General features: G+C 50.9%; 1 protein-coding gene across 7 annotated transcripts; it reads left to right on the top strand.

The window, feature by feature from the left end:
* The first annotated feature begins 2646 nt into the window (after positions 1–2646).
* Positions 2647–25281, top strand: lrrfip2 (leucine rich repeat (in FLII) interacting protein 2). 7 transcript variants are annotated; one of them, XM_018734596.2, is made up of 29 exons: positions 2647–2719; positions 4432–4549; positions 8655–8741; positions 9399–9449; positions 10073–10126; positions 10336–10383; positions 10667–10747; positions 11032–11079; positions 11422–11490; positions 11887–11961; positions 12100–12147; positions 12230–12301; positions 12651–12698; positions 12835–12891; positions 13950–14021; positions 16587–16700; positions 17407–17451; positions 17631–17762; positions 18244–18315; positions 19110–19280; positions 19799–19891; positions 20242–20334; positions 21524–21625; positions 23519–23651; positions 23746–23795; positions 23912–24032; positions 24139–24218; positions 24377–24481; positions 24570–25281. In XM_018734596.2, the coding sequence occupies exons 2-29, from the start codon at positions 4460–4462 to the stop codon at positions 24678–24680; spliced, it is 2322 nt and encodes a 773-aa protein (XP_018590112.2). In that variant the 5' UTR covers positions 2647–2719; positions 4432–4459; the 3' UTR covers positions 24681–25281. The 7 variants fall into 7 exon arrangements, with proteins under 7 accessions (XP_018590112.2, XP_029115697.1, XP_029115696.1 ...); XM_029259864.1 differs by lacking the exon at positions 18244–18315 and having other exon boundaries at positions 24570–24741; XM_029259863.1 differs by lacking the exon at positions 13950–14021 and having other exon boundaries at positions 24570–24741.
* The last annotated feature ends 54 nt before the right edge of the window (positions 25282–25335 follow it).

The raw sequence follows: 25335 nt of genomic DNA on the forward strand, positions 1-25335 counted from the left end.
ACAGGGCTCTGTGTTGGGTCCATTACTGCTCTCACTCTATATGTTACTATTGGGTGATTTTATTCGCAAACACAATGTGCATTTCCATCCGCATGCCGATGACACACAGGCTTTTTGTATCGTTTAAGCCTGACGATCCATCACATGTGGTGTCGTTAGCTAATTGTTTTACCAGTAGAAAATTATGGATGCGCAATAATTTTTTGATCTCTAAATGCCAGTAAAACAGAGGTACATGTGGTGAGTGGTGATGCTAAAACTCTCGACACAATCACGTCAATCTTTACAACAAATGGTATTACCTTCAAGCGTACTGATTGCGTCAAGGATTTGGGTGTCCTGCTGGATGGAAAGCTGTCATTTTGTATCTCATGTAAATGCTTTGACTAAGTCGTGCTTCCTCCAATTAAGAAGCATAGCTAAAATGCGGCGATTCCTTTGCAGACGGGATTCTGAGAAACTGGTTCATGCTTTTGTTTCCAGCAGGCTGGATTACTGTAATGCTTTATTGTCGGGTTGTCTGTACCAGACTGTATCCAGGCTACAGTTGGTACAAAATGCTGCTGCGAGAATTGTTACTAGAACTAGGAAGTACGACCATATAACACCGTTTCTTAAATCCTTATAGAGCACCTAAACTGTGGAATAGTCTAGCAGTTACTGTCAGAAATGCCCCGTCTCTCTCAGCCTTTAAATCCAGGCTTAAGACTTATATGTTCACTCAGGCATTCCACCTCGTAATGTAATTTCACCTGCACTGGTTGTTTAGCACCTTAATAAAAATGCATATTAAATTTACTTAAGTAACAAATGACTAACTCTGTCCTATCTTCTCGTTGAGCACTACCTCGCTACATAAGACCTGAGGAGGCCGGCCAGTGGTGACAGACGAATCCCGTGCTGACAGAGGATGATGTCCATCTGCCGTGACGATCGAGACGTTCCATGCCGAGTCGGGGATCCAAGATGCCATTCACCAACATTATAATTACTTGTTAAACACTGGCTTACAAATTGTTACTTTCTAGAATGCCCGGGAGGAGTGGGTAACCACTGGCCCGTGGACCCCCAGAGGTTTTTTTTTTTCTCCCTCAACCTTCAGTTGGGAGTTTTTGTTCCTTTCCCCGGTGGCCAGTAGGTATACCTATGGCTCTATAAAAGTACTTTATTATAGTAGCCATTACTCGACTGTCTTTGTTTGTATCTGTTTTTCTTGCTTTATGCCTGTGTTAAAGCGCTCTGTGTCACTGCGTGAGAAGAGCACTCTATTATTATAAAATAAATTGAATATTATTAGATTTAAATGTTCCGCGATTGTAATTTTGTTTGCGAATTAGTCAAAACTAGAAGAGATTGAATTCAGAATGGAAATACTTAAACAATTAGAGGCGCGAATGACTTTGAAAAAGTTACAAACCTTTTTTCTCTTTTTTCTAGAGAAAATGAAAGCGGAAAAAGGTTTGACCCGGCGACGCAACTTTAGTGTTATAGTAATTTAAAGTAAATGGCGACAGTACAGGATAAACCCCGATTCCTGAAATGCCCGTGAATTCTGGTGGAGATTATGTGTACTTTTGTACAGATGCAGAGTAGTTTCAATGAATTCAGCAGATACGCGTGATGTTTTTTCCAATAAAACACGTGATTTCATTCATTACTGTTTGTCGGTAATGCACAAAATACACCGATTGTATTCAGTCTGTGAGATGTGGCATTTATCGGTCCAAATTACAGTCCAGTACAGTACAGTACAGTATTCCACACAGAGGAATGGAAGGTGCAGCACTGCTTTGGCCGAAGGAGGTCGCTGTTTCTCTTTCCAACATGCTTCCACTGGATTTCCAAGACGCTCCAGGCAACAGGCAGCACAGTGCATACTGGCTGAATGTCCCTCCTCCGAAAGCTCACAAATGTAAACCATTGAGCTAAAGTAAAAAAAAAAAAAAAAAAAAAACTGTTCAAATGTGGGGAAAAAACTGTTGAATTCAACAGTGTCGGTGTTAATAAGGACGTCCTGGGAGAAACGCGAATGAAACTATATCTACTTAGTTTCGTGGTTTAGTTATGGGTCTTTAGTCAATATCAGAAAAGTCGTTTTGAGTACCACCGACGGTTCAGACGACTTCAACCGATAAAACGTCGTTTGCGATGAGTTGCTTTATTGAACGCCATTTCGACAATCTAGCTTCTGGTTGGTGGTCTGCAGCTAGTGGGCCAATCAGATTTATGTTCGTTTGCTGTGCGGTGAAAAAGGACACAACAGGAGTGTCCGGCGCACATCCGGGCACTGGCGCGTCATTGTGTCACTCGGAGCGGCTGGAAGAGACAGAGAGAGAGCGAGAGAGAGACACACACAGGGAGGCAGGCAGGCAGTCAGACAGACAGGCAGGCAGGCAGAGCGAGACAGCGATACGGGTGGTGCGTTGCGGAGCAGTGCGTGAAGTGTGTGTTGAAAGCGCGCGGACGGCTTTTTTGTCCACGTTAAAAACACGCACTGACGCGGCGGAGGTAAAGTAAGAGGAGCCCCGCGGAGCGGCTTCGAACAGGCCGAGGAGGAGGCGAGCAGAGACCGGGCCAGCAGCAGCAGCAGCAGCAGCAGCAGCAGGCCGCGCTCCTCCCCCCGCCCCGGCCTGCGGCTCTCCCAGGGAGGGAGGCCCGCTGCTGCTGACGGACTGTCCGCCGCGCCGGACCGGGCCGGGCCGGGCCGCCACAGAGCCTGGTGAGTCACACTGTGTGTGTGTGTGTGTGTGTGTGTGTGTCTTGTTGTTATATCGCTCACTAACGCGGAATGTTTCACTAAGGGCAAATGTTAACAGTGTGAATCTTGGAAAATAACCGAATTATTAAACACACAACTACTCTACTTAGTTACTGTGCCAGCAACAGTGACACTTACAGTTACACTGACTGATATTACGAGACATAGTAAGTTAGTGTTACGCTGATATACAGTTACACTGTGAGTGAAACACATCGTCTTACACTAGTGAGACATACAGTGTGTTACAGTGAGTGAGACACATTGTGATGCAGTGAGATACAGTTACAGTGATCGATCAAGTGCTACAGTGAAATATAGAGTTATAGAGAATGATATGATGTGATGATTAGCAATACAGAGTGTTGTAAAGAGAGATACAGTTATTGTGAAACATGCAGTATTACAGTGAGAGAAACTGTTGCAGTGAAATGCCATGATTAAATGGTACTGTTACAGTGAGAGACAATGTTAAAGTGAGCTGCCATTACAGATATGATAGTTTCAGCAAGAGATAAAGTGTTAGACAAAATGTTACAATGAGAGAAACAGCATTACAGTGAGATGCGGTTAGAGACAATGATGGTGTTAGATAGTTACGCATTTTATAGTGTTACAGTTAGAAATGCAGTTACAGGGAATTCTACACTGTTATAGTGTGTGATACCTTGTACAGAAAGTCTGGAGTTGCATTCATCTATTGAACAGGATTTGGGGTTCAGACGATCCAGCTGGTAACTGAGGAGATGAGAACAAAATAACTCTCAACCAGGAAGAAGGGGGAGGAAATAAATGTCTTGGGGGTCCAAAAACCAGTAGCTCCTTGCCCATCCTGTGAATTCTGCTATGCGAGGTCAGCCCATTTAGCTTTGTGTATGTACGTACACACACACACACACACTGTGTATGACACCCTGTCCAGTCATAGTGCTCCACCCCATGTAGTGCCTCCTGTTGCCCAGCTGGTGCTCCTGCAGACTAAAATGTTTTCTCTGTGCTAAGCAGCCACTGGCTGTTGGTGTAGGAAAACAGGAAGTGAACAGTAGCCAGGAAATGGAAGCTAATGGATAAACATACATATCAATGGGCCGTGAGCACGCTCTTATTTACTGGTTATTTACTGCGCTTACCTGTGAGCTATCGCAGTGAACACACCTGTAGAGACATGCTGAGTGTGTGGCTTCCCTGACACACTTTCTCAAACCTGTCATGCTCGCTGAAACTCCGCTGTGGTCGACGTCACCCCGACGCACACAGGCGTTAGCGGTCGCACGTCTCGCATCCTTCCGTGGTTTTTGGGGTGTACGATGTGGTCGCTCGTTTATGTAACTGTCTCTGATTGATAACACTGAAGACATCTGTAACTTGTGTGTGTTCGTGTGGTGCTCTTGTGGGCTGAGCGCTTTGGTCTTGTTCACATGCTTGATGTGTGCTGTGGGTTGGCTCTTGTTTACATGTTTGTAATGTTGAAACACCACCTGAAGAAAGAATGATTAATAACTAACAATTTACCTGTTTACATGGAATATGACAGGCCAATATTTCTGTGTCGCCATGCTCATTTACTAAGTGCTAATGTTCATAAAACTTACTGAATGATATACGAATGACCGGATCTCAGTGTAATGTGAACGTGTTCTGTGTTCTCACTGTTCACATGTTTCCGTGTGCAGCTCCGCTGGAGGACTTGGATCCGTGGATATGGCAACGCCGGGGTCGGGACGCAAACGCGCTCCCATCAAGGACCGCTTCTCGGCTGAGGATGAGGCCCTAAGCAGCATCGCCCGCGAGGTGAGTGCGCACATGCACGCTCATGCACGCCTGTGCGCATACCCCTGGAAAGCTGCTTGCTGCCGTGTTTCTGCTTCCTCTAGTGCTGACAGCCGACTGCTGATCGCGGGGAAATGTGCACAGCTGACGCGGGGTGTTCCACGCCACCACGTTCTCTTTTAACGCTGTAGAGAACTGTGTTACTCTGCGCCGGTGACACAAGTTCACAGTTCACACCTGAACACATGTTACTTTCAGGCCTTTACATGCTTGACTTGACTTGACTGGCTGGATCCAGCCGTTCTGTTTTATTCGGTTTCCGAGGCGGTATCGTGTCATCGTTTTGCCCGGCTCACGTCTCTTCAGTGCTTTCTCATGGAGTCATAACCGGAGGGCATCTGGTTCAAGTCCCCGGATGGCCCCGCTGGGGTGCCCTTGAGCAGCGTGCCGCCCTTATGATCTGGTTGGCTGCACGGTGCCACACTGGTCACTGGACTGCACGCCAACGGCCGAGCTGGAGGGAACATGTCAAATGAAGCGCGCGTTTGAGTTTCCCCGCTGTGCATTGACAGGCGCCGTTCAGGCTTTACTCGGTGTGCTCCTCCCTCATTCGCTCCTTGAACTCGGAGCACCCCGAAGTGCGCTGGTGCATGTGCTTGCATGCTGGGTTGCTCACGGGAAATGTGGACACTGTGCCGGTGTCTCTCACCTGGTCCCCACGTGTCCAGCCACGTGCCCGTCCTCTTTGTGGCTCCGCCCACAGTGTATTTGCGCAGAGCTGTGTCTCGTCTGGCCGCTCCTCTCTATGTGGAAGTACAGGTTCCTCCAGGCCTGCTCCGTGTGTGTGTGTGTGTGTGTGTGTGTGTGTTGGTGCCAGGGGGCTGGTGGGCAGGACCTGAGGGGAGGACTGGCTCCAGCCTGCATGTCTCTTTACCGCAAAATCGCAGTCGTGCCTCTACCCGTCACAGGCTCCAGTGAGTGTTTAAGAGCGCTACTGCCCCTTGCAGGTCCTCGGCGGCACTCCGCTTCTCGGGTGGGGGTTTGTGGACATGTCCATCGTGTGTGCTGTTGTCTGTGTTTGTTAGTGTGTAAATGGTGGTAAGGACAGTGCATTGCACCGCCCCACCCGCACACAGACACGCACCTGATGCTGCTGCCTATTGACACACGCTCTTCAGGGATGCCTGCAGTGAAAGTGTGTAAATGTTTTGCATTTGCATGTGAGAGTTCACGCTGCTCATGGAACACACACACACACACACTGCTCTTCTGCTTGACAGGTTCACAGCACTCCAGTGTTGCATGCGTGTGTGTATCCTGCTTGTGAACATCGGAACAAGGCCCCCTCGCAGCCACACTGTTACACTGCAGTGTGTGTTTCAGACACACAGGTGTCAGTCTGCTCTGTGAGGTGTGTGAAGAGACTGCGTGAGAGAGAACATGTGCGAATGTGTGCGCGCGCACTTGGCAAAAAACCTCAGCCAGGGATCGGTGCCACTCCGACTCGAACCTGTGCTTTGTGGCTCTGTGATGCCAGGTGGGCTGAGAAAGACAAGAAGCTGAAGCGAGGACAGCTGTGTGAACTCCTGCTTCATGGTCATCTGTGTTACCGCACTGCACAGAAACAGGTCGACTCTGTTACCGTGGTGTAGGCTATATTACCACGGTGCGCAGGAGTGCGTGAGGTGCCTCCCTGTGAAGAGGTGTGGTCCTGTTTTGACTGTACCGCTGAACTCCGATAAGAGCGGTTAAAATTCCAGTGTGCTCTGGAGTGTGTGAAGCTGACATGTTGAGGCCACATCTGCTGAGGTGTCGGGAATGTGTGTGTGTGAGAGCAGCACCCCCTCTTTGGAACATACGTGTTTTGAACACACCCCCCCCTTTTGTGGACTGCACCATTACACACTTTCACAGACACACTCGTTTCTGTTTGCTTTTATTTTCTCACCTCCTCCTTGGGGTTTGGGTTAGTGACCATTTGTGTTAGTTAGGGTTCGTGACTTTAAGGGTTCAGTAGTGTGACAGTGACATATTTACCCTCATAACCTATAGAGGGCAGTAAAGAGCACGCAGCTAGAACAGCAGTGTAGGACCGACTTGATTCAGTTCACTTCCACAGTGTTTACAGCTGGTGTCAGATCTCATGTTCATGGAATGCCTCTCTCACCGATGGGTGTGTGACTGGAATTTGTGTGTGTGTGAGAGGGAGACAGGAGAGGTCCGGCTGATCAGCAGCTCTGAGCAGGTGTCACACAACTGGTTAGTTAACTCAGCCAGTTAACCAGGTGTGTGATTTAGTCCACCCACTTAGCTTGAGCAGCTGACTCCCATGTGAAAAACACACACACACAGTGCCCCTTGAAGGCCTTGTGGCAGTGCTCCTCCTCCCGAGGCATTCTGGGAAGGAGTGGAGCTGACGTCACCCCGTTTGACTATTTTGGGCCTGGCTGTGGTGCACTGGGGCTCTGCGTTGTGATCCACAACCCAACTCGACCCGCAGCCTGGGGGAGGGGCCTGTCATCCACACACACATGTGCGCACTGTGGCTGTGTGCTGGCTAATTTTAGCGTGCCTGTGTGTGCACTGTGCAGGAAACACCGCGCTGCCGCTTCCTGGAGATATAGCCCCACATTTACCACAGGGACACTGTTTGGGACCTGAACCAGCAACCTTGTGGGCCCCTGTGCTGATCCATGCACAACTGTGCCATTTGTGTGAGCAAATGAGGCAATGTAGAGCTGGTGGACATAAAACACACACACACACCCCCCACATCACAAGCTGCTCCCCTCCCCCATTCCCTTTGTGTGTCCGTTGCTAAAGCAAACGCAGCGCGCAGTGCCCCAAACACTGAGATGTGAGTCACAGAGCCGCTCTGCCTGTGACTCAGCAGCCTGGCACCATGGACCCTGTGCTGGGCGGAGCCGGTTGGGGTGGGGGAGCCACCCAGATTCCCAGCGTAAGGACGCAAGGACGGGGGAAAGTCCACGAGGTGGAGACGCACCTTCCGGTGAGGGACAGTGACCGACACGTGACCTGGGCCTCCCTTGGGGGGCGCTGTGCCGCTCAGCTGCTCCGTCCCTGCACAGTGACCTTTGACCTCAGTGTGCTCAGGAGCTGCCCTGACCACCTGTGTGTGTGTGTGTGTGTGTGTGTGCGTGCGCGCGCGCGCGCACAGTAGTGCAGATAGTGAGTTCAGCACCTTTCTGTTTATCAGCACTGGACACCATGACAGCAGCACAGCACCAGCGATGAACTGTTGGGCCGCACCCTCCCGCCACGAACACTGCGATTGGCTGCCGTTCCCTCGTACCCGTGCGCAGTGCGTCCTCTTCCTGCCGAGCGCGTGAGCCTGAGCGAGAGGAATGTGGCACGGCTCGGCGAGTCAGGGTGCGGTGGAAAGTGCCGGGAGGTCGCCAGTGCTCCTCATTATCGCCGCGTCTGTCTGAGGCTCACGCTCACAGCAGCCGCTGACTCTGTTCATCCACCTGCGCATTTTGCTTTTAGGACAGTACTGTGGTACCGTAGTAGAGCAGAGTAACATGAGTAACACCCACTCTGAGCTGCTAATAATTACATATTGACATTTTATTAATTTGTCTCACGCTTTCCTCCAACGCTACATGATCAGGGGTACTACAGCAGGAAGTGCCATTCTAGCATGGGTACCGTAGAGTGCCTGGCGACAACTCCTACCGGGACATTTACATTCATTAATTTATTAACGTATTAGTTTATCACATGCTTTTCACCAAAGCGCCGTTCATCTCAGAGTAAAACACAGTAAGTTCATTACATCAACAGGAGGAAAGACTTGGATGCAGACACGTGATTGTAGAGTACAGTCAACTTGTCACATACCGCGGTATGAACCAGTGTACGTCACGCTATCAGTTGCATAAAGGTTTATCCGTTATCACAAAATAATTAAACATAAATGTTTATGTTTATTGTGCTTTAGCGATCAGCGGAGAAGTGAGTATGAAAGGAGTGAGTTTGTCCCGTCTCCCCAGTGTATTTATTTCTCTCTGTGTGTGTTTCTGTTTGTCCCTTTGGTGGCCCTCTCTGCCTGCCGTGCTGCAATGTTCCACCGTGTGGCGCTCACACACTCTCCTCTCATCCCCAGGCCGAGGCCCGGTTGGCAGCGAAGCGGGCGGCGCGCGCAGAAGCCCGAGACATCCGTATGCGGGAGCTGGAGCGGCAGCAAAAAGAGGTACTGTATTGTATGTGTTCGCGCGCACAGGACCACTGTTGTTTGTCACCACTTTGCCCTCACTGTAGGCTTCTTACAGCTGGACTCGCCGTGGCCCCCGGGGGCCCATCCAGCGTTTTTCCTACAGTCCACATCTCTCTGGTCCCCAGCATCTCGGCACCGCTGTCCTCTTTGACTGTACTCTGCTTTACTCTGTATTCAGTCCCGTGTTTCGCTCAGTCTCTCTTATACCACTAACCTTTGCGTGGGGTGTGCTCTCGCCACCCTTGTAGCTGTGACCGTTGGCAGGCTGGGACTTGAGGTCTGACCCGGAGGACCGGTCGCTCTGCGTTCTCTGTTCCGTACCCGTGTTTGATCAAGGCTGTGCCAGCTCTCCATACGTGTCACTTTACGCCCGGCCTTTGGCATCGTGTCACCTTAGTAACGCTCGTGTTCAGTGTGATTGGGGCGACCCACCGCTGGTGAGCAGTTTGTCCCGACCGTGTTGTCGGTCGTAGTTCTCACACGTTTGCTTGAGGGAACGTGGCGAATTGGAGACGCACGTCAGTGTTCTGTAGTGATGTTCCAAAACACTTTCACACTGTAAATATGGGTCCTTTCTGTGCGTGTGCGCTCGCGGGAGTGCAGGGTGTAACTGCTGTGCTCCCCATGTTGCAGTCTCACCAGCTGTCCTCCAGCAGGAAGTGGGGTCAGATCCACCAGTGGATGGTAGGACACGGCCACGCCCACGGGCCACGCCCCCGTGTCGTACTAACAGCTCTGTAGCATCGCCGTATTGTTGCATTTGCAGCCAGCACACGTGCATGTTGCGTGTCCACAGGTGTGTGTGTGTGTGGTGTCCGGTGCTGTCGTCTTGTATCTGATGGCAGTTACTTAACTGCAACTTTTACTTCTGAGTCCATAGTGAGAGCTGTTAAAGCTGCTCTCGGGGGTTACTGACAGTGGGTAGTTAAGGTTAAAGCAGGTTGACATGTTAATTGTGCTCAGGGTGCTTAGTTTGGGTGGTTAGCGGTGCTTGGAGTGGTTAGTTTGGGTAGTTAGTGGTACTCGAAGCAGACAGGTTAATTCTGCTCAGAGTGGTTAGCCTAGCGCTTGTAGCTCTGGGGCTAAAATAAGGGGACCACAATGTGTTCTCGGAGGAGAAACTTGCGGTGGTATTTCAAACCACATTGGGACACGCACACGGGTGTTTTTCCTCGCAGGAGTGTGTTTCTGCACGAGTGTGTGTTTCCTCCTCGGTGTTTGCACGCACCGTGTCTCCACTTTTAAGCCCAACCTGTTGCTCTCTGTTTCGGGTTCCCGGCTCTGCTCCTCGCGTCCGTTGCCATCAGGTGGATTCAGAGATGGCCACGCTGTCTCACAGGTCGGCCGGTCACCGGCGCAGGGTTCGTATCTCCCCCATCCCACGCTGTTCCTTTCCCTCGCTCCTTGCTCTCAGTGCCCCGTCTCTCTATTCTCCCTCGCTGTCTCTCTCCTCTCTCTGTTCTCCCTTGCTGTCTCCCTCTGTTCTCATTTACTCAGTTCTTCGTCTCAGTGCTCCATCTATCTGTGTCTCAGTGCTTGTCTCCCTCTGTTCTCACTCGCTGTGTTCCAGGGACTCGCTGATGACTCAGCATCACTGCACAGTGTTGGCAGCTACAGGGTTGGTACCTCTCCCATCCTTCATCTGTCTGATGTAGCGTGTGACGTGAAAGAGTGCTCTGCTATGACTGACCCTCTGCCGTGACTGATGTTGCAGGGAGAGCAGGAGTGCGAGCTGCGCACTAGGGGGCGCCAGTCGCCTCGGTGCTCTAATTGTGGTTTGCAGTGCACAAGTAGCTCTGAGTCCTCTGGACTGCAGCCTTTGTCCCGGGGGGCGGCTGGCCACCCCCTGTGGGGATTGTGGTGACGGTCACCATGGTGATGTCTTTGTTTCTCTTTTGAAGTCATCTTCCTCTTCTTCGCTGCGGGACGTGGGCAGCTCTCATCGGAGCCGAGCAGAGACCTCGCGCAGACGGGACCTTATGGTGTGTGTGTGTGTGTGTGTGTGTGTGTGTGTGTGTGTGTGTGTGTGTGTGTGTTTTCCTCCATGCCTTTGCACTGGTGCTGAGCCTGTAGCTGTTTGGTATCAGGGGCCTTGGACTCCAGCACATAAGTTCCCATCGTGACAGTCATCGTTAGTGAGCGTATCGCTTAGGGAAGCTGTGCAGCTCCAGCACATACTCCCATGGCACAGCTAATAGCTAGCATGCTAACAACTAATGACTCGCCGCTGCTCCAACACTCACTCGACTTTGTGGTTCCCCCGCAGCTTGATGGCACCTCCAGCAGGTCGTCTATGAGAAGCTCTCGATCATCAGTATGTAACTCGCTGCCTTTTATGCATGTGGATTCATGCATTTACGTGTTGATCCGCATCTGTCTGCGGGTCGCCATCTGTTTGCCATCAGTGTGTGTCCGTGTGCTCTTCGTGTTTTTGGGAACAACTAACTTTGTCATGGAAAAAGTGTTCGTGCGACAAGTGCTGCGCAAAGACCGAGAGGAGCTTTTTAGCACTGAGGAAGAGGTCAGGGTTCGTGAAGGTAAAATCTAGTTTTATCATGGTTTGCACTGGACTAGGCTGCCTGCTCGTGTGTGTGTGTGTGTGTGTGTGTGTGTGTGGGTTCTGATCCTGCGCTCTGTCCCCCGGTTGCCTCGGCAGACTTCTCTGTACAGCGAATCCCACAGCGCGAAGACCCCGGTGTCCAGCAGCTCCCGGAAGGACCTCCTGGTCAGTGACCTCTGTGTGACCTATACGTGACCCAAACTCCCATTAGAGAGATGAGTGCAGGTATCCCAGCCCCCCTTCCCCCCCACCCAGGGCTGTCGGCGTCACCAGAGATACACCCCGTCCGCATTTGGGTGCGGAACGTAAATGTATCCCAGCATTCCTGCTGCCCACGCTGTATTAGCTGGTTTCGGTGCTGTGTGTGGGTAGATGAGAGGTCAGTCTCACGATCCTCCGCATATGTGTGTTTGACAGGCCTGTCCCAGCGCGTGAGGGGGGGCACAGTTGTTGGCCATCAGTCGAAGGGAAACATTCCGTCAGCCAGCACTGCATGCAGTTTTACCACACTTTAGCATGCTTTACTGCACTTTCTTCTCAAGTCTCTGCCCCTCCTGTCAGAGTGGACTGTACCATGACAAGAGGAACTACAGCAGTCTCAAGAGCTCTAAGGCCCTTCCCTCCTACCAGCCTCGGGTGCGTAACCACCACCACCACCACCACTACCACCCCCCCCGGGCCGCAATGCACAAGGGCCACGTGCAGTTAGGGTCCTTGGTGTCTCTCGCACCCAGAGCTTTCCACTCATCATGCTGTCCCTTTGTGTTTCTGCAGTCGTCTTCACTCTACAGCGCCCCCCCAATGAGTAGCCTCAGTCACCGGGTCAGTGCTGCTGTTCCTGCCCCCCTCCATACGAAGGCACCGCTGTCTGTCCCTAAATGTGTGCCCTCCTGTCCACCAGCAGGCCCCCCCTACAGCCCTGCCTATGGCCCCACCCACACCCCCCACTCCTAGCATGACACGGAGCTACAGCCTGGTCAGTTTGCACCACGTTTGCAATGTGTCCGTGTTTCTACCCTAGAGGAGGGAGGGGGGTTGTCCTTGGGTGTGGCTCATGATCTGTGTGCGGCTCATGATCTGTGTGCTAACACACATGTTGCCACACTGAGTGTGTTTCTCATGCTGCGCGTTGCAGACAAAGTGGTGACACGAATTCTAACCCTACTGGGTGTTTGGAGTTTGTGCACTAATGCTAATCCACATAAGCATGTACTAATACATCTTAGCGTGTACTAGTCCACGCTACTAGTATGTGCTGTGCGCAGCGTACTGCGCTCTGATCCCTGGTGGTTCTGGGTTCAATTGTGTGTCATCTGTGCCCTCAGGCCTCTCTGTATGATGACGGTCTCTATGGCTCGTACAGCTCCAGGACTGTAAGTGCTGTTATCGTGTGCCGTGTGTGATGTCATCGCCTGACAAAAGAGTGACCACTTGTGTGCAGCCATGGGAGATGGAGGAGTTGGAGTTTAGTTACCGTAGTAACTGTCACTGTGCCCGCTCTGTCCCCAGCCCTCTGAGTGCAGCTGGTACTCCTCTACAGAGAGCTCAACACGGAGCAGCCCAGCGGTGAGCGTGCGCGCACACACACCGCACTGCAGGCTTACGGGTTATGGTCCAGAACAAGTGAATCGCTCCGCGTGTTCTGGTTCAGTTGAACACTTGTCTCATGTTCCACCTGTGCCACATGTCAGTCCCGTGTTGGTGTGAAGGTGCTCCTTAATGCCTCTGGCTGTCATACTGTGGACAATGTAATGCAGTGTGTGCACTGAAGCGGGGGTGGTACCCTCCTCCCATCATCAATGTTGTCTCCCTCTGGCAGCATCACTGTGGTTGCCCAGAACATACAGCACTCTTACAGCGCCTCTTTGTGTGTGTCAGTTTGTGTACTCATATGAGTGTAAACACTCCTTCGTTTGCATCCAGTCCATCTGCTGTGTGAACGACTGTGAACTACGCGCTCAGAGGAATCTTGAGCGCACTTGACCATGAAAACGGTCATTGTACTTGGGAGCAAAAGCTCCACCCATCGATAGCACCAGGTGTATCTCCACCACACACACCTGTGTGTCAGCAGCTCCTTAACAGTCAGCTGCACAGGACTGACCAATGGATTGCGGCCCTTTCTTGCAGTGGAAAAGCTTCCATAGTGGAGTTACTGGTAGCTCACAATCATGACCGTCTCCTCATTTTGCATGAAGCTTGGAGGTTAAAATGCCCTCAGGTCAGTAGAAGACCTGGGTAGGAGGTCATGTTCCTGGGTGGACCACAGAGCTGCAGGACATGCGCCACTGATGGATGGAGGTGAGGGATGATGGCTATAGATACACACACACGTATAACCTTTTGCTTATTTGGTGGTTGGTCTTATCTCAGGAAGCTTCCGGGACCATTAGAGAAGGCGTTTCGCTGGAAGTTGATAATGCCCACTGACGCACTCCTGTCGCTCCTTATTCCTCCTCTGATGTTTTGCATCCTGGCCTTTTTTAGCAGTTGTAGGTTGGCTCCAGATGCTTATCTGGGGCATCTGTTTGCAGCATGGATGTGGTTCCACTAGTGTCACGTGGGTGACGTGCCCTCTTTCTGCACGTCACCTTGTTTTCGTTTTCTCTGTGGTCACCCTCCAGTCCTCTTCAGACGACGACTCCTCCAGCACTGTGTCCCAGGAGCACCCCGGTTGCGGACGGAGGGGCAGCGTGGTGAGCTGCTTGCACAATGTGGCAAGCGAGGGCATGTCTTATGAGCGGGGTTTCCTCCCGTTGTGCAGCAGCTGGAATGATGTGGCTTACGTTTACATTTATTCATTTAGTAGATGCATTTCTTCAAAGCGACATACATCTCAGAGAATACAATTTGGGCATTACATTAGACTTCTGCAGCTACAGTTGTCGGAGAAAGTGTGTGAACCTTTGGAAGTGTCTATTTCTGCATGAATATCTTCTGAAAGGTGACCTGATTTTCGTCCTACTCCTGAACCGATGAAGGCAGTCTGCGAAAGACAGCTCACACCACGTTGTCATATGTTCATGGAATGTGTTCAAATATTCAGGGTCGGGGTGGAGCTCTGTGTGGGCCCTCAGCCTCCATTTGCAGCAGTAACCTTAAACACTTCCTGTCGCTGCACAGTGGGTAGGGGGTCTTCACATAGTTGATCCACGTCATATTTCTTTCTGTGATTTGTCAGTTGAACGGCTTCCTTCAAATCATGCCCCCGCATTTCAGTGCGTTTGAGGTCAGCACTCTGACTTGACCATTTTAATGTTCAGTTTTTTGTGTTCCAGCCTCTCTGCAATTTACTCTGCTTTTCAGGGCTTACGCTCACGTTGCACAATCCATGTTCTTCTGAGCGTCAGATCACAGACCGACACCTTGGCAGTCTGTTGTATAATGTCCTCTTGCATCTTGGAATCCAGCCTTGCTCATTAATTCCAGTTGGGGCCCCACGTCATGATGCACCCACCACCATGCCGCACAGCTCGGATGAGGTTTTTCAGTTTTCTGTTTTCTTCAGTCACTTCCCTATGAGCTTTTACACAGAAGTCCAGCTCTTGTCTCCATGAACATCAGAATCAGAATCTGCTTTATTGGCCAAGTATACTTGAGCATACAAGGAATTTGTTTCCGGTTTAGAGCAAACCTACAGTACACATTCACACATACAGGCTACATATGCACATACTGAACTAGACATAGACTAATTCAAACATGATTACTGAAATGCAGCAGACAAGAACATAGTAGAATGCAGACAACATAAAACCATGCAAACATAATACAACTAAATGACCAAGCATAGAAAAAAAGGACGCGTTGACCTGTATCATAAAGTGACATTATAGTGCAGTGATTGTCAGTTATTTGGAGAACATTGCACATGGGTATGATGTTACTCAAAAGATATAAAGAAACATATTGCACATGGATATGATATTGCACAAAAGATATAAGAAAACGTATTGCACATGATGTTGCACAAAAGATGTAAAGAACATACTGCACATGGGTGTAATCTTGAACAAGTAGGGTACAGCAGTAGTAAAAAGTCCAGTGTAGATTGAGGTTATAAGAGGGTGTTTAGAATCTTTATGGCTGCCGGAAAAAGCTGTTTTGGTGTCTGCTAGTTGTTGTTTTGATCAGTCTGTATCGCCTGCCAGAGGGAAGTAGGCTAAACAGACAGTGAGTGGGGTGTGAGGGGTCCCCTATGATTTTCTCAGCCTGTTTCCTGACACGGGACATGTACAGGTCCTGGAGGGGAGGGCAGGTTCACTCACGTTCAGTGTTGTAGCTGTCACCCTGGGGTCCTTGGTCACTGGCCTCAGTACTGCTCAGTACACTCTTTGAGGGGTCTTTGTGGGACTCTGTCTCCTGGGGAGAGTGGCAGCAGTACCGGACTGGACTTCTCTCATTTGTGAGATTCCTTGGCAGTTAAGAGTTGCTGTGTCCTAGAGGTCCACATCCTTTTTGTGTCTCTGACCTTGAGTGTTTGAAGAGTATGTTGACTAAACATGTTGTGCTGTACCATTTGGCATGTGCTTCTTGTTTAATCACATTGTGTTCATGTGGTATTGTGACTTAGATGAAGATGAGATCACATTTTGGAAGCCCCTCATGCGGAAAAGCAAGTAATTCCAAAGGTTTCGGAAACTCTTCCTTGTAGCTGTACCTCACCTGTAGTGTAGCTCCCTGACATGACAAGCTGGGACTGATTTCCCAGAATGCACCTGTCAGGTGTGCCCTTGGCTCCTCTGGACAGTTTGCTAGCAGCTGATCTGCAAGTGCTTCTTGGAATATGTGAAAGTTGAGCAGCAAGACTTAGTTAAGGTGGTTAAAATGGGGAATAGAGCATGGAGCTGATGGCGCTGATTCCAAATGTGCTGGGGTGTCCATGAGGAATGGAGAATGAGACCTGGAAGTATTGATGGCGAATGAGACTCAGAGGTGGAGAATGACTTAAGGCGTTTGTGCTGGTTTTGGAAGGTGCACCCAGGGCAGGGCTGTGGTTTTCATTGTTGGTTTCTGTATTTAGTGTGTGTGTGTGTGTGTGTGTGTGTGTGTGTGTGTTGGGGGGGAGAAAGAGGGACGAAGAAAACATGCCTGCACTCGTGGTTCTCAGCTCTCGTACTTCCTGCCTGTCAGCGTGGCCTGAGCTCAAGAGAAGCTGGGAAAGCGTGTCCTTTCTGGGTCCTCTGTGTGTCTGGCCCGTCTCACTCCTGTCTGTGTCCCCATGTCCCTTGCTCGCCGTGTCCGTCCTCGCCGCCGGCCAGTGCTCGGACTTCTCTGGCATCAGTGAGACGGCAGCCGACTATTTCAGCCGCTCCAACCGCAGGGGCAGCATCGTGTCCGACCTGGACGAGCTCAGCATTGCGGACCTGGATAGCGTGAGTGGGGCGGGGCCTCCTTATGCAATAACTCCCCTCGGTGTGGGCCTGGCATGCTCCTCCCACATTCACAGCACGCTGTGGTGTGTGTCCCTGCTTGCGTGTGTGTTTGTACAGGGAAACGTAAGGTAAACAGTGCAGTTAGTCACTCAGGCAGGTGATCACAGGACACGCCCACATTGCTCAGATACACCACTTGGAGACAAGCAGACAGTGCAATCACTGCACTAACTCTGTGGCACGGAGAGAGCGAGACAGACACTAAGGACTGTTAGTCTGAGACTACTGGTGCATTGAAAGTGGGACCCCTGTGAGGAAAGGTGAAGGGGGCGGGGCCTCTTAAAGGGAATGACGTGCCGTGCGACCGATGGGGGTGTGTACTGGGTGGCCGTGCGGCATGAAGGAAGAGGAGGAAACAGGTTGCTCTAGTGTTTGGCTCCGGGTTTGAACGCCAGAAACTTTATCGACAAGTTGTGTTTCTCACTAACTCCCTCCTTTCTGCTCTGCAGAGCGACGCCACAGCAGCGACTTGGCCACTGTCCTTTAGCTACAGCCTCTCTGAGCAGTCTAAAAACTCGTCTGGTGCCAATGAGCGGCACCGGGTTGTGTGTCTGAAGTGTATTGGCACTTGATGAAATGTGTGTGTGCGCGCACGCGCCCGCCCATGCATCACCTCCCTCTCTAACACCCTCTTTCAACCCCTCAGCTGGATGAGAAGAGCGACAAGCAGTTCACGGAGGCCTACAGCCGGGTGAGTGAAAGGGAGGGCTGCCACCGAGCGTCCCTGATGCACCACAGTCAATATACTGCTCCATTGGTCGAGGGGGTCCCGAGTCTCCCATGACAACTTTTACTCCAAGAGTCAGAAGAACAACTCTTCCTGCCCATTTTTGTTTTTTACTGTACATGTGTCCCCCGTGTGTCCCATAGCCATCCTCCCGCTGCACCACACCAGCTCTGTCGGCCTCCAGCCTGGCGTCGCTGGGCGGCACCTCGTCACGGAGGGGCAGCGGAGACACGGGCAGCCTGATGGACCCCGATGCCTCGCTCGGTGAACTCAGGGTAAGTTTGTAGAACCAGGGCCAGCTCAACGTGGTATAACGTGGTGTGTTTTTCACCAAATGTAGCTGTTGTCACACTGGTGGAACCCAGCAGCTCCTCATCGGCTGCTCCTCCTCGTGTCTCTCCTGCCAGAACAGCGTTAGTGTGAGTGCAGTGCCCAGGAGGTGCTCTTGGTGAGCTCTCGGTCACTAATGATCACTGTCGATCGTTATTGATCAATGTTGAACACTACTGATCGCTCTCGATGGCACCGATAGCGCTCAGTCAGTCCCGAGACGCCTGTTTCCGCATTCGCTCACTCCTCCAGCACTTGGGCTGAGAGTGGGGTAAATCTAGGTAAACCCAGGTAAAGACCTAACTGCGACCACTGTGACGTGCATCTCCGAAGGTGTGGCTGCTCCCCCCACATGCCCCAGCATGCCCCCCCACCCAAAACCCCCCATTCGCGGTGACCTCTGCGAGCTTCTCTGTCTGCCAACAGGACATCTATGAGCTGAAGGACCAGATAGAGGATGTGGAGGGTCGCTACATGCAGGGGCTCAAAGAGCTCAAGGTAGAAGGGCTCAAACTCCCAGCATGACTTGTGTTTCCTGCAGCCCACAGAACCTCCCCCCTCCCCCCCCCATCCATTTGTCTTTCTGCCTTTGAGAATCTTGCTCCTTGCTAGCTGTCACACTGCATGAGCTGCATGGCAGCTGTGTGTCACCCCTGCTGCTGTGAGGGAGGGGTTGGAGATGACAGGGGTCCACAGGTCTGCTGTGCGAGGAAGTGGACCAGGACCAGGTGGGGCGTTCACACTGTAGACACCCTGGAGCGTAGCTTTGTGTGCTCTTTACATCATTGACTCTCATACTCTGCTGCTCGCTGATCTCACCTCCTTCACTAACCCCCAGCCCCCACACCATAGGCCCTCCTCGAAGGGGTGACTGCAAGACAGTCATGTGGCACCCGTGTAACACCTGAGGTGTGAGTCCTCCCTGCCCCTCCCCCCACACCCACCCATGTTCTCTGAGGTTGAGCAGCAGGTGGAGGTTCACAGTTTCTTCAGCTGCCTGCAGCCCAAACCCCAAGCAATGGTGTGTGTGTGTGTGTGTGTGTGTGTGTAAACAATGTGCACTTGTAGTGTGTAGCTCAAGTAAACAGTGTGTGGCTCTTCAGAGCAGATCTTGCATTGGCAGCTCTGTATCCTCCATGAGCCTGAAGGGCACAGCTGTGCACGGAGAACGACTTCCCTCTGTAGCTGATAGGTTCTGCCCCTGTTGCTGAGAGGTTGTTTCGATGTTGTGCGGCTCTCAGACAGTGTCTCTTGTGCCTCCTTGTGTAAATGTTGACTCCCGTGTACCACAGGACTCTCTGACTGAGGTGGAGGAGAAATACAAGAAGGCTATGGTGTCCAATGCTCAGCTGGACAATGAGAAGGCCAACCTCATCTACCAGGTGGACACGCTAAAGGACGTGATTGAGGTGATGGAGGAGCATATGGCTGAGCTGCACCGAGAGGTGGAGGAGAAGTCTAAGGTAGGCTGGACCTCCATATAGCAGTGGTGTCCTGACAGGCTAGGGATCCCTGTAGGAGAGAGGAGGAAGGAGAAGGGAAAAAGTTCAGATGAGAACAGCATAGAGACCAACGCAGAGGAGGAGAGGCTGCACCAAGAAACGAACTACACAGGAGTCTTTTTGTGTTCCACTCTTCTATTGTTCTCACTGCCCATCAAGAGACTCACGGTTTCAGGCTTCAGTTCAGTCTTCCAGGTCTCACCTGTGAAGGAGGGTCCTTGTCTTTTCACTTCCTCAAAGGCATGGAGCTGCTTGAGGTCAATTATGCTGTTGGTGGCACCAGTGACATTGTATTTGAGGGGTTTGAATTGACTTTTGTTTTGTTTCGTTGAGCTTCGCTGAGTTTCGATGATTTTTGTACAGTTGCTTGAGTTCTGTGTTTAATTTTTTCTGTTTGTTTTATTGTGTATCATTGAGTTTCATTCTTCTGTTGAGTTTCATCATGCTTCATTGTCGTTCATTGTGTGGTTTGACTGCAGGAGCTGGAGAGACAGAAGCACCTGTGCACCGTGTTACAGCACAAACAGGAGGAGTTGAAGGAGGGCATCCGACAGAGAGATGATCTGATTGAGGTGAGATGTCCACAGCCACAGAGATGGGTTAAAGTCTCTCTCCACAGCTCTGTTGTCATTGGGGTGCATAATGCATCTTCAGGTTTCTGTCCATGACGAGGTAATCTCCAGACAAACCCTGGGTGGTCAACAGTGTGTTAACTGGGTCCGCCCTGTGGTTCCTAACACGGTATGCAGTGCTGCTCCTCACCCATTCGAAAACGGTTCACAATGCAACCGTATGCGCAGGCGTGTCTCCGGTGTCCCGCTTCATCTCCTCTCTCAGGCTCATCTGTGTTTCTCCTGCCCTGTCTTTTTCCTTGTCCTCCTTTCCATCCTTGTGCTCCTGCTGTTTCTGCTCGGCGCCCCAGGAGAACCAGCGCATCCAGCAACAGCTGGACTCCCTCACCAGGGAGCTCTTTGACCTGCAAGAAACCATTAACTGGAAGGACAAAAAGATTGGGGTAGGCGGCTCTCAGGGGGGCTCTAGGACCTCACTGGGACACGGCTCTACTGTAGGGCTTCAGTACCGCGGTTGTTGTGAGAGCCGCTGCTCTCTTGCTGCATGATACATGGTTCCCAGTTCCACACATGTCCCTCTGCCCCGGTCCTCGCGGGACACTCTGCACCGCCCAGGATGACTCAACCCCTCGTGACCCACCTGTCACGTGACCCAAAGCACGGGTCGGTGGAAAGCTGGACGGCACCCATAATTCAAGTACACACCAGACACCGAGTTGTTACATTTATGGAGTAAATGTTGTCACTGTTCCGCTGGACAGACAGTGGACAGTGTTTGTGCTGAATTATAATTGATTGATAGACATGATAGAGGCTCAGACATCACTCGGTCCCGCTGACGAGATACCTAGCAGTCCTCATAATTGAAACGAGCCCCCTGCAGTCAGTCATCGAGGACCAGGGCTACATTTGAGAAACGCGCACCGTTTTTTCCGCATGCCCTTCCACTCAGACAGCACCTCCCGCTCATTAATGTGCTTGTTTGTTTATTAGTGTGTGTGTTTTGCTTATTAATCTCACAAACTGCGTTGATCCCATGGGAGGAACCTGTCTTTATGCCACTGTCCGCTTGAGGTCTTTGACACGTCCACATGTCAAGGTTACCTGGGGTCAGCATGTGCTCACACTGTCAACCCAGACAACTGCCGCTCTCGTCACTGGGGGGGAAGAGGAGCTGTTGCAGGACAGTGGGGTGGGTGGGGGGGGCGGCTGTCTATGATATGTAAATACAGGTGATTTTCAGCCGATCACAGGTGCCCCGTGCACTGCAGTCGTGTCCAAACAGCAGCACACGCTCTGTTTCACGTTCACTTTGGAATGTCTTCCCGATCTCTACGTACGGCCGGTCCTGTGAGGTGACCGTATCCAGATGGCAACGCCCGGGTGCTTCGTTTGACCGAGCTGGATGCCGGAAGGGACCGTTACCGCGGTGCTGCGCTCATCTGTCCACTGCTTTCTTCTCCTCTGCACAAGAGGCTCTTTCTTCCGATGTGACATGACTGTGTGTGCATGTATGTGAGACTGCATGCCACTCTGAAGTTACCCAGCTGTACATGTCACTCTCAGCCTCCTTCCATCTCATGGCCACACCCCTCTCCTCTTCTCTCATCATCCCTATCCCTGGGGCCCCAGGCCCTTGAGAGACAGAAGGAGTACTTTGACTGCATTAGGAATGAGAGGGATGAGCTCAGAGATGAGCTGGCCGACCTCAAGGGGAAGACCAAGTTGCCCGAGGTAGGTCCTGGGAAAGTGTCGGGGCAGACGAGGCGTCGCAGCCAGCATTTGCCCTCTTTGTCCCTCGGTGTGGTGCGGTGCTCATCGGTACACTAACGAGAACAACCCAAGATGACATGATGGCTGGTTAATGCTAGTGGTCGACGGTCGCTCCTGCCAGTTACTCGGGGGCGTCACAAGCGCAACCACGACCACAGCCAGTGTTCTCAGCCTCTCTCAAAGACCTTGACTGATTTGTTCCATAAACACGATAGCTGTAAACACTGTGCAAGTGAGTTGGATTTTTACTGTTATTTTGTATTTGTGTGTGTGTACATATACTGTGTAAAATGTGTGTATTATACAGTACGTATGTTATACGCAGGTTCGTGTACGTCGCGTTCATTCGTTTTTCAATTTGAAATTGAAAAACAAAATGCGAATTACGATGCCTTCGTTTTTTGTTTTAAAATGAAAAACAAAGTATGAATTAACTATATTTAAAAACCATTTTTTGCTCAAAATGTAAAATATTTAGAATATGCCTTATTTATAGTTTCTTGCCGTCTTGTGTTTTGACTGAGTTTTTTCGTTTTGTGCTATTCTTGAACAACCTGCATGTAAACTAATTGAAAACACACACAGTACATCAGTGGCTTCATTGAACGTGCTACCTTCGCGCCAGGTTATAATTCATCAGTGAATATGGATCACTGGTGCTTTTCAAAAGCAGCAAGAAAGCGACAGTAAGGGAGGATGACAAGTCCACTGAGAAAATCGGCAGGATGTTTTTTTTCAGGTGCTGCTACTTACGAGTTTTTTTTTTTTTTTTTTTTTTTTTTTTAACTGATGAAGCAGGGGTGTTAAAAGTGCCCTGAAGTTCTAGTTTACTCCAGAGTGACTTCCAATGAACTCTATGTAGTGTTATCAGCCCACGCACCTTATTCACCACACTGACTTACACTGCTAGATATACTACTTACACTGGGTCACTCATCCATACATCAGTGGAACACACACACACACACACTCTTTGTCACTCACACACTGTGGGTGAACCTGAACAGCGTGTCTTTGGACTGTGGGAGGAAACCAGAGCACCCGGAGGAAACCCACACAGATGTGAGGAGAACATGCAAACCGAGTGGGACGTAGGCATAGACCGAGTGGGGATGGAACCCACGTCGTCTCGCACCAGCCAGGCGCTGTGACACAGCAGCACTACTCCCTGTGCCACCGTGTCACCAGTTCCAGGTTAGGCTACTTGTTAGATTGGAAATATTGTACACTTTAGGGCATTCATCATATTTGGTATTTTGAGATTTTGATTTCTACACTTTCTATGATTACATGAAAAGGGAAAATAAGTCCTTTTTTTGTGTGCTCAGAAACAATAAAAAGCTGTTTTTCTCCATTTTCTGCTTTCAGTATTAAATCAAAAAACGTATGAAGGCATTGTAATATGCATTTGGTTTTTCAATTTCGAATCTAAAAACGAATGAATGCAACATACACAGACCGATGTGGAATGGATTTTTTTTTTTTTTTTTTTTTTTTTTTTTTTTTTTTGCTGCTCATCAAAACCATGTCAAGGACTAAAATTGGTCTCCGGTGAAAAGAAAACGGGTTTCCGGGACACAAGTCATTCTAATGGTCTGTGTCCTCATTGGCCAGTTATTTAAAGATCCGCCTCCTTTTTCTCAGCGCAGAACAGACAGTTAATGGATTTGGTGGATCAGCGCAAAAGGCAAAGTGCTCTTGACCACTTCAGTGGCTTCTCAACGGTCTCTGATGAGTTGGTGATTGGTGATGTCATGAGTCTGCGCCACACATATAGCACTCGCTGTGTATTTCCAGCTCTTCGTGCTCATCGTGGTACACACCTGTGTGCTGACACACTGTTGGCTCCTACAGAAACACGGCCTAGTGGTCATCCCGGAGGGAACTCCCAACGGGGACGTGGGCCATGAGCTGATGGGCGGAGCCATTACTGTGGTCACACAGGAGGCGGCGCAAGTCCTTGAGGCGGCTGGAGAGGGTCCGCTAGGTGAGTGTGGCTGGAGGTCTTCCTGAGTCACTGAACGGCACCACTCATCTCAGCAGCATCTCACGCTGGTATCTTGCGTGTGTGTTTTTCTCAGATGTGAGGCTAAGGAAGCTGGCCGAGGAGAAGGAGGAGCTCCTGACACAGGTAGCCCCGTGATCCTGCCCCCAGAGTACAGCGTAGTGCAGGGTGTGAAACGAGCCGGAAATCCGCACACACAAACACACACAGATGTTCACCAGTGGCTCTCCTTCCTCCCTCAGATCAGAAAGCTGAAGATGCAGCTGGAGGAGGAGCGGCAAAAGAGCTCCAAGATGGAGAGTGTGTTCACAGACGCAGAGCGCCTCGAGAACGGCACGGACCTGCACTTGATAGAGCTGCAGAGTACGTTTCCCAGCATTTGCCTCACCCCCCCCAACCCGCTGCACCCCCTGCTGTGCTCCAGTGGAACTTTCTCCTGGTTCATAAGTGTTTCTCCCCCTTTGCCTAGGAGATGCGAATCGCCAGATTAGTGAGTACAAGTTCAAGCTCTCAAAGGCGGAGCAGGAAATGGCCACAATGGAGCAGAATGTGAGTGTGGTTCTTCGTTGCCACGGCAACAATACATTGAACACTCACTGCTGTCCATCTCCTTTTCATCATTGTTCCTAGTTTTCCTCTTGAGTCTGGACAGTGAATTAAGGGACAGAAAGCACCAGTGCGGTAAAGAGTGTGACCTCCCCTTTCAGATCAGCAGACTTGAGGGACAGGTGTCCAGATACAAGGCGGCTGCGGACAACTCCGAGAAGATCGAGGACGAGCTCAAGGTGGAGAAGAGAAAGCTTCAGCGAGAGGTACGATTACATTTCGACACTGGTTTATTGTGGTAACTGGCTTCTCTCCCTGCGCTTGGCTTGTGACAAACACTGGTGTCGCTCGCAGCTGCGCACAGCGCTGGACAAGATTGAGGAGATGGAGATGACCAACAGCCACCTGGTGAAGCGCCTGGAGAAGATGAAGGCCAACCGCAACGCCCTGCTCTCGCAGCAGTGAACCCCGGCCCCGCATCAGCGGGAATAGCCTTTCTCTTGGCCACGCCCCTCTTCCTCAGAGCAAACGGAGACCTCTGGGGGTCCTGTGGGCTCTTCAGCGGGGGCGAGGTTACCCTTTCACAGGAATTTGTTTTACCCTTTATTTAGTTCTGTTAGTCGGAAGCTTTTGTACATCATGATACTCACCGAGGTTTCGTTTGTTCCCTGCTGGGTGCTTCACTAGTTTGTTTTCCCATGAGCTGCATGAATTGGTCTCTAGTGCTTTCGGACCCAAAGTCGGGCCCTCGGTCCCTCGAAGTGCCTTTACGAGGAGCGGTATGGCACTGCCCGGGGCTGCCATTTACCACAGTACGGATGCACCAGAAGGACATCTTTGGAATAGGGTGCAGCTTAGGACTTAAGCCTATGAAGAGAGGCCATTGAGAGCATGAGCTTCGTGGTGAGAAAAAGTATTTGAACGTCTTTCTCGCAGGAGGTGTCGGAGGGTGGTGGTTTGTCGAACACGGGTTCCAGGCTGCAGCTCCTCCACAATACTGAGCACCTGCCAGTCTCAGTCTCAGGAGCAGAGCTGCTGCGCATTAAAGTTCACCTTGTGACGCAAACACTGCGCCTCCTCTCCTTCCTCCCGTGTGTGTAAGAAACTCTGTACTGCACAA

This window comes from Scleropages formosus, chromosome 18, assembly GCF_900964775.1.
Source record: "Scleropages formosus chromosome 18, fSclFor1.1, whole genome shotgun sequence".
In the NCBI taxonomy this organism is placed as follows: Eukaryota; Metazoa; Chordata; class Actinopteri; order Osteoglossiformes; family Osteoglossidae; genus Scleropages; species Scleropages formosus.